Source organism: Thermobia domestica, chromosome 9 (assembly GCF_964235325.1).
Source record: "Thermobia domestica chromosome 9, izTheDome1.hap1.1, whole genome shotgun sequence".
Classification (NCBI taxonomy): domain Eukaryota; kingdom Metazoa; phylum Arthropoda; class Insecta; order Zygentoma; family Lepismatidae; genus Thermobia; species Thermobia domestica.
In genome coordinates this window covers 216,617,385-216,627,287 of record NC_137462.1, presented here as the reverse complement: position 1 = coordinate 216,627,287, position 9,903 = coordinate 216,617,385, and the positions used below count along the sequence as shown (strand labels likewise).

The 9,903-nt window shown below is 35.8% G+C and overlaps 1 protein-coding gene across 1 annotated transcript; it reads right to left on the bottom strand.

Moving 5' to 3' along the window:
- Positions 1-7,074: 7,074 nt before the first annotated feature.
- On the bottom strand, positions 7,075-7,986 carry LOC145661148 (zinc finger MYM-type protein 1-like). Its single transcript, XM_081726595.1, has one exon. It carries the CDS (start codon positions 7,984-7,986, stop codon positions 7,075-7,077), a length of 912 nt encoding a protein of 303 aa, XP_081582721.1.
- Positions 7,987-9,903: the final 1,917 nt, after the last annotated feature.

Here is a 9,903-nt window from a genome sequence, read left to right as displayed (position 1 = left end):
TAATAATAATAATAATAATACGAAATATTACTAGCTAACTCGTGTGTGTATTTCGCACAATATAACTTTATATTAACATGTGCAAATAAGTACGGCTGGCTGGAGTCCCCCCAAATTTTTTCGATGCGCCTTATGGGTCCACAGTGTCCAACGTTGGTCCCATCCCACTATCACCTCCTGTTCTCTCGATATGTTATCGACATTTTGCCTGAAGAGGGCTCTGCCGTGGCCCAATGGTTCCCCATGACAATGTCTCTTCGTTCTTTGTGCATTAAAATCACTTATTTTTCTGAGTACTAGGAGTGCATACTGTCCAACGTTGCTTCCATCACTCTACCATTTACCGTTCTCTCGATATAAATTGCTAATATTTTGTTTGTAAGGGAGATATGGCGTTACAATGCCTACCACTATTTGCAATACAATGTGTTACTAAAAGCAAATGAAATAACACTCCTCGCCATTGACACTCCCGAACTCGAAATACATGATTTACAATTCTCTGTGTTAGGGGAAAGCACATTTATTATATTATTATTTCAAATAACATGTTTCACAAGTTACTTTCAATGTGTAACTTCATATCCTAACTAACAATCATCTTGTTCCGATAGGACCCCCCCCCTTTGCAAAAGAAAATGCCTGAACGTAGCGAAAGGGCGTGAACCTTCTTTAGGTGATTAATAGGGTCCAATAAAAGAGGATAAGTCCCTGCACACAAATATTTCAGTAAAAGAGGAAAAGTTACTCAAACTTTGTGAATACCCATTTATGTGCGAAATTTGGTTCCCTTGAAACTTTTTAAGAGATTGAAGGGCCGCCATTTTGAAAATTTTCATCTGATTATTGTGGTTAACGAACTCAGTCAAGATATTTCAACAATTAATGTTTATGCCAAGCTTTGGCATTCACAAATAGCATTATATATATACAGACAGATAGATAGATAGACACACAAAGGGAGAGAGAAAAAGTGCCTTGCTCCCTTCTCCCTTCTCGCACCTGTGCTGCGTCAGAGCTAAACCGGGCCTCTTTGCAAAACGTATTGACCAGCCTAACCTAAACAGAAGTCTCTTAGTAGTTAACGTAGAAACATGGTAGAGAGGTTTAAGGCATATAGTGATTGTATTTTTTAAAAAAAAACATGAGTATGGCTTTCCAACCCCTCCCATTCCATTTTTTTTACTTTTTGCAGCTACGTCGGAGCGATCAATTTTTATTCTTTACTAATTGCAAATGGCGTTTACATTCAAAATAAGAGGAATTTTGGTCGCATTTGTTCAGATATTCTTCTCTTTTGAAATGAAGAAAACAATAAAAGCAATACGCAAAGACAAAAAGTATCATCAGTACTAAACATTACCAATAATAATTGCTACGAAAGACTAAATACGACCCTTTTTACCATGTCTCATGAGCTGTATGTCGAGCTTCGGGAGCGTGAAAAAAAAATAAATAAAAAATACCCTTGCCGGGGATTTGAAGTGGCGTACTTTGCATTTGTAAGCCAGCACCTTAACCACTACACTAAGATCATGGTTTGGTGAACGTTGAGTTGTCACTGTATTTGCTCTATTTGTGTTTTATGTTCCCACTTCGGCAATATTTACTCTTTTTTCTCCGTTTAGCAGCTGTTTCTGGCTTTCTCTTTCGGTGTCGTCCTTTATTTACACTATGCACTATTCGTATTCACAGCTTGTGCCCCTCTGCAATGTCTTATTCAGATTAGACTTTTCTTCTTGCTCCTAAGTAAACATTTGATTGATTTAATTCTCGTACTCTCCATGGATGGAGCGCAGGAATGCCAGACTCGAAGAATAGGTGTACATTTACTTTCCTGACAGATAATACATTTCGAAGCACTTTCCCACGCAAAGTCCAACTTCATATATCAGACAAAAACCGCTAATATTTTATTAAAAACTTCCTTTCACCTTGCTGATACTACGCACTTTGCATCTCCCTTGTCCTACTCTATTAGGATTTGCTCATATTGGGGGAGCACTGCATGGGTAATGGTACCTTGCTGCCAGCCTTGCTAAACCGGCTGAAGGCTGGGATAGTTCCTGTACTTCAATGCCTCCTGAGTGCAGCAGTTTTTCTGCTATTTTCGCATAAAAAGTTCGAAGTGAAAACATGTTACTGCAATTGGAAACAATAACATTTTTACACATGTGCTTATTCACATGTGCTTTGTACGGAAGCCAGCTTTACGCGATTTTTACAAATCAACTACGCTAGAGCTATCAGTATGTCTGTCAAATGGTGGAAGTAGCTGTTTTTTCTGCTGTTTGACTTATCGCATGTCAATGCTCACATACTGTATTATCTGTCAGGAAAGTAAATGTACACCTATTTTTCGAGTCTGGCATTCCTGCGCTCCATCCGTGGAGAGTATGAAAATTAAATCAATCAAATATTTACTGAGGGGCAAAAAGAAAAGTTTAATCTGAATAAGACATTGCAGAGGGGCACAAGCTCTGAATACGAATAGTGCATGGTGTAAATAAAGGACGACACCGAAAGAGAAAGCCAGAAACAGCTGTTAAACTTAGAAAAAAGAGTAAAAATTGTCGAAGTGGGAACATAAAACAAAAATACAACAAATACGCCGACAACTCAATATTCACCATGCTATGGTGTTGGTGCAGTGGTTAAGGTGCTGGATTACAAATGCAAAGGTCGTCAGTTCGAATCCCCGTCAAAGATGTTTTTAAAAATTTTTGTTGATAATTCATACAGCTCATGAGAGGGTAAAAGAGGTCGTATTTAGTTTTTCGTAGCAATTATTATTGGTAATGTTTAGTACTGATAATACTTTTTGTCTTTGTCTATTGCTTTTATTCTTTTCTTCATTTCGAAAGAGAAGAATATCCGAACAAATGCCACCAAAAATTTCTCATATTTTGAATGTAAACGCCATTTGCGATCAGTGAAGAATAAAAATTGAACATTCCGAAGTAGCTGCAAAAAGTAAAAGAAAAACATGGAAATTAACCATACTCATGGTTACTAAAAATACAATTTCTACATGCCTTACACCTCCCGACCACGTTTCTACGTTAGCAAGTAAGAGGCTTGTGTTTAGGTTAGGCTGGTCAATACGTTTTGCAAACGGACCCGGTTTAGCTCTGATGCACCACAGGTGCGAGAAGGGAGCAAAACACTTTCTCTGTGTGTGTGTGTGTGTCTATATATCTATCTATCTGTATATACATAACGCTATTTGCGAATGCCATAGCCACCCTAATTTTCAGCGGATTGAGACGAAACTTGGCACAAACATTAATTGTTGAAATATCTTGATGAGTTCGTTAACCAGAATAATCAGATGAAAATGTTCAAAATGGCGGCCCTTCAAACTCTTAAAAAGTTCCAAGAGAACCAAATTTCGCCCATAAATAGGTATTCAGAAAGTTTGAATAACTTTTCCTCTTTTACTGAAATATTTGTGTGCAGGGACTTATCCTCTTTAATTGAAATATTGTACCCGATTAATCGCCTAAAGAAGGTTCACGCCCTTTCGCTACGGTCAGGCTTTTTTTTTTGCAGGAGGGGGTTATTTTCGTATCGGAACAAGGTGATTGTTAGTGATGATATAAATTACACATTGAAAGTGAAGTAACTTGTGAAACATAATATTTGAAAGAATAATATAATAAATGTGCTTTCCTCTAACACAGAGAACTATAAATCATGTATTTCGAGCTCGGGAGCGTGAATGGAAAGGAGTGTTATTTGATTTGCTTTTTAGTAACACATTGCAATGCAAATAAAGGTAGGCAACATTAGTGGTAAGTAAATAATAATAATAATAATAATAATAATAATAATAATAATAATAATAATAATAATAATAATAATAATAATAATAATAATAATAATAGGTGTTGTTTGTGGCAAGGCAATAACTTCCACAATTCTTCTTCTACGTAATGGTTTTAACACTATATCTTCCTTAGAAACAAAATATTAGCAATTTATATCGAGAGAACGGGAAATTGTATAGTGATGGGAGCAACGTTGGACAGTATGCACTCATAGTACTCAGAAAAATAAGCGATTTCAATGCAAAATGAACGAAGAGTTATTGTCATGGGGGTCATGGGGCCACGGCAGAGCCCTTTTTAGACAAAATGTCCATAACTCATATCGAGAGAACAGGAGGTGATACTGGGATCTGGGATGGGACCAACGTTGGATACCGTGGACCCATAAGGCGCATCGAAAAAATTCGGGGGAGGACGCCAGCGAGCTTTACTTATTTCCACATAATAATATAAAATTATATTGTCGAAATACACACACGAGTTAGCTACTAATATTTCATATTATTATTATTATTATTATTATTATCGCCAGCGTCTTTTCATTACGTGAGCATGTTTGACATGAAACCAAAGAGAAGATCCATCATTCGTAGAAAGAATAAGAATAGTCAGTTACTTTAACTGTGAGCTACAGCAAAAAAATACGAAAAAGTGACTATCTGTAGCGATAAGGAACAATACTTTCTCTCAAATGGATAAAAAAATCAAGCCAAGATAGATTCGAATTCGCATGGAGGCGCGAAAAGCCAGTGCTTTGTCCACTTTTTTTTTTAACTGACTCACCGAACGTGTTTCAGTAACTTACTTATTGCTAATTTTACTTGCTTCACTCGTTTAACTTGCTTTTTCTAATAACTTATAACGACAGGGACACGAACACAGAAACATCGAGAACAGTTAAAAATCACAGATTCTCTCCCGCCGGGAATCGAACCCGGGACACCATACACCAAAGACGCACGTGCTAGCCACTAGACCAGCAGGGAAGGCATAGCTCAGTCTCTGTGTCGTTAGGGATTACGATCACTGTATTGCCAGCTATCACTTCTGTAGGTTGTATACTATGATCACATGTTTCTTCTTTGCTGGAAGAGTTAAACCTACATTCTATGTAAGACATGAGGTATTTAGACCTACATGCTCTTCATATAATGTAATAAAAGGGTCAAGCTGGGAATAAGAAAAAGAACATTCCTTGGACAAAACGGAAACTTTTGGCATCAAAAATATTTATCTACGAGGCATCCGCAGTAGTATATTTCAGAATAGTTACTGTTCAGTTCAGTAAACGAAGACAGGGGTATAAAAAGCAAATATGTCACGTCAACGAGATCGACCAGTGTTGATAGATGCGGAAGCAGATGTGTAGTAATATAACAACTTGGTTAAATTGATAATTGGTTCTTTATTCTGTAGTAGATCGTATCACAACTTTACGGGAGAGCAGAGAAAGACTTACTGACGCTATAATATAGTAAGCTTTAGTAACACGATCATATAGACACAAATGGATGTAACTGTGAGTACAACTTGGATTTAACAAAAGCCGTTTAGATATTCAGTGGTTTGCAGGGTTGTATAAGACACAATACAATTCTTCATACCTCAGCTTCCAGTAGCTAGATACATGCAATTTCTGGTTAGATACTGAAACTGCTGTCGGATTTTAATACATGACGTATTGCAGCAGGGCCGGCGGAAGGGGAAAATATCATCCGGGCAAAGAATTCATATGGCGCCCCCTACAACCCATTGGTATAGACTGAAATGGTGTGACGTCACATCCTTCTTGTTGCCATGGTGATCGCCATTTTATTTTCTAAACAAGTAGCCTAAATACCTAAATAACCTATGTGCAAAACGAAAACAGTGGTGAAATATTTTGGAACTGCAAACATTAGATTGGAACAAATATTTATGTTTTTTCTAAATATTTCTAATGATTGAAACTGAAAAAAAGGGTAGAAAACGCAATTAGAAAAAAATGTTAAATAATGTTACGTGCATGACAAGCATTGAAACTTAAATCAGCGAGTTTACATGTTTTGTGAAATTTTCCCTCTGATGTATATTTTGAGAATTGCTATATTTTCAGGTTAAATTAAATGTTAAAGTGTGCTCACCCTGTTCATAATCAGATATTAACTTTAAATAATTCCGGAAAATTTTTGATTCAATAAATTGATATACTATTGCAAATTTGAACAGGATTATTGTTTGACAGTTGTTTAAAATATATACTGAATCATTCATAATTGGATGTGTAATTATTGTACGTTTTCTAAATGTTTTTTTTAAAAGTTGATAGAGAATATAAGAAAATATGTTACCTATATCCACTGATGGTCTGGATTGAATATTTCTAAAGGCTAGCCTTTTCTTTCTTTTGTAATGCAGACTATACTTAGAAATAATATTGTGCACTCCCATTATAAACAGCAGACATTAGAAGTGTAAAGGCCCCAATAGAATTAACATTATTCTGAAAGACTTTCTACTTTTTAAAAAATCATATATTTTTACAGCTTTCTCTGTGCCGACAGTTTGTCAATCTACACGTTAGGGAGTTTATGTTGCGTACAATTGCTCCTTATGGTGGATTACATAATAATTGTGCTTACATTAACTATTCGATTTCTACCTTATTACTTAGGAATGTGGAGCTTTTACAAATAAGCTCTTTAGCTCCATTAGCTCCACGCGTGTGTATAGAAAAAACATGGCGATCACCATGGTAGCGGGAAGGAAATGACGACATTACTATTCCAGTCTATTACTGAGTTTAAATTTGCTATGCTACCTTACAGATAGCTGCTTTTAAAGGATAACTACTTGAACTCTATAACTATAACTATAAGAATCAATTATCAAACTGAGTAAGATCTTAACTTTTGTCAGTTAAATACACAGAGTAAGTTTTGGTTAACGATATCCGAAACAATTATTTACACATGAGCATGCAAAATATTCTACGTCACTGATTAGAGATTTACAGAACGATTCAAGAAACAACGATTTATATAAAATTAAGATTGATGATGCGATACAGCATTTATTTACACACATATACATGAACAACCTTGTTAACTGCGAAAGAGAACACATATATGAACAAAAGAACATACAAATATATTTTGTAACAGCATTGTACAAAGATTTCGTAATACAAATAATACAACCAGTAATATAATTTTATATCTCTATACAGTTTTAATGCAAATTGTCCTTTGACTTGTTTACAATGCTAAGTAAAGTTAACTTTTCGTGCCTTTTTCTCTGCAAAGTCTTTAATTAAAGTATCAGTGTGAAGCTCACACAGAACATCACATTCAATAGACATCATAGAAAGGCCTACAAGACGCTCTTGCGTCATCGTTGATCGTAGGTAGTTCTTCATAAGTTTCAACTTGGAGAAACTTCTTTCTGCTGAAGCTACACTTACAGGAATAGTTAGTAAGATTCTTAGAGCAATAGTTGCATTTCGAAATAACCCAATAAGGGAGTTCTTGCAAATATATGTAAGTACTTGCAACGGTTTGCTCCCACTTTCGGAACCGAGAAATGAAGGTAAAAGTAAGAGCTCTTGATATAACTGAAATCCGTCAATATCACAATGATCTTTGTCTGCTAAAGATAGCTGTAAGTCCTTGCAACACTTTAGTAAATACTCTTTGTCCGTTATTGGATGGATGTCATACAAAAACCCAAATATTTCGCTGTGCTGCTTCAGTTGTTGAAATCTTTCATTCAGGGAACAGATAATTGTGTCTAATGTGCAAAAATACAAGTTACATTTAAACGCACTGTATGGATCATTAATCGGTTCGTCTTCAGATTCATACAAAAATTGTCGTCTGACTTTTCTAGGTCGGAGTTTTGGTTCATTCTCAAATTGTGGTTGAATGTCGAGCTCTTCAGCAATTACTTTGGCATCAACCAAAATATTCTGGAAACCTTCATCACTTCGCATGTTCTCAAGGTGACACTTGGTTTTCTTAAGCAGATCAACTGCTTGCTGAATGTCCACTGATTCTTGTTGGAAAACATGGCTAACCACATTAACACAAGAAAGAACTTCATACCAAAACACCACAACACAAACGAACTTAAAATTCAGGAGCTTCCTAGCCAGGGAACAAGCCTTATTTTTGCCCATAACGTCTATCTTTGAGTCCTTTGATGCTTCGAAAAGAGCATCGTAAATTTCTCCTAACTGGTAGCGAAACGATTAGACAGCATCAATACAACTCTCCCATCTAGTATCACTAAGAGGTTTCAAAGTGAAATTGGATATATGTTTTTGCAGAACAGACCAATGATATGTGGAACTAGAAAAATAAATGTATACTTCTTGCAATAAAGCAAAAAAATTTACAGCCTCACTACAGCACATTGCAGAATCATTCACAACCAAATTCAATGAATGGGAGCTACAAGGGACAAAAAATGCTCGACTATTTAGATCTAATATTCTTTTTTGAGCACCTGACTGCTTTCCTTTCATATTGGCACCGTTATCATACCCTTGGCCACGCATGTTTGAGAGAGGAATTTTCAGTTTTTCTAAATCTTCCAAAATAGTGGTAGTTAGTCCTTCTCCTGAAGAATCATTTATGCGCAAAAAAAAAAAAAAAAAAAAAAATGTTCTTCAATGGATGGTTCCTTACCCAGTTCTACCTTCACGAAACGAACAATTAGTGTCATTTGCTCTGTATGACTTACGTCTGGTGTACAATCTAATATTACGGAATAATATGTCGCTTTCATTAGATCAGTCAAAATTTTATCCTTTATTTTTGACCCAAGGAGTTCAATTATTTCATTTTGAATGTCCTTGCTCAAATAATGTAAATGTGTCTCTTTACATGTTATTCGTCGCAAATGCTCAGCCAGGAAAATTTTAATAATAATTGAAGTAAATAAATAAATAAATAAATACAGGTTTCGTGCGAATATAAGACGTCCACGTCATGTTCTTTTGTATGCATAGGAGAATCTGCCCAGGATTTCTGAAGACCTACCCAGGATTCTCGGTTTCAGCATTGAAGTGCTGTAATGTGGTTCAATGCCTTGACCCTGATTGGCTCCACAAATGCCTCTTACGAAGTTGAATCTGTAATGAACGACCAGATCAACCGGGATACAAACATGTTCGTGGCTGACTTAACCTAGAAATATGCAACTTTGAAAACAACATTTCTTTGAACATTATTCTTAGCAAGTTTGTATTTCTTACTATCTGTATTTTCTTTAAAATATGCACATTATTATACACTAATTAAAACTAAACTCTGTTTTTGAAGCTCCGAAACACCACTGACTGTGTCCTTTTTTTCTTTCTTTTTAAATGTGGTGGGTTGGTATGTGATAAGTTAGTTGACTTGCATCGTAATGTTTTGGGGCTTTCTGGAGTAGAGTTTGGTACTTTATATTATTTGAAAAGCTTTCCGATTTCCTTGCGATGCTCAATATAAAAAGCATTGGGGGATAGAATCCGCTAACTCTTGTAACAAATGTGAGTCTGCTAGTCATTCAACCACTAAGGCAATAAATATTACATATTATTATTTTAAAAAAATGTTATCCCATATGTCTTCCGTCAAAGCAACTTGAACGGAATACAGTGATATTATGCACCTAGACACAAGAAATGAATTCCAGAAATTGAGTAAGTGTGACCCTAAAGATGTTTTTGATTGATCGTTTATATATTTGACATGTTATAATTTAATTGGTGTCTCCGCAGAACGACTGGTTAAGCTAATTGCCTTATAACTAAAGGAGCTTGGATTCGATTCTCGGTGAGGACACAAGTGGTTCGGATCCCGCCCTTAGAACGTCATCATCATCCCATGGAAAGCAATGCAAAGCCACCATGGTTTCACCTTGATGAGAGACCTTCGGGGTCAAACACATGCCTCCGGGAAGAACACCAATCATCATCATAAATTAATTACTAACAGCAGGCAAATTATGAGCTTTCTTATATTACAGTACAAAAGCATATACAGTTTGAACCTCAGTATTTTCATTTTTCCAACAGATTAAAAAAAAAAAAATACAGTAAAATGTA

Excerpts from the sequence above, each read along its gene's own strand:
- LOC145661148 (XM_081726595.1), bottom strand. The coding sequence starts at position 7,986 with ATGGGCAAAAATAAGGCTTGTTCCCTGGCTAGGAAGCTCCTGAATTTT.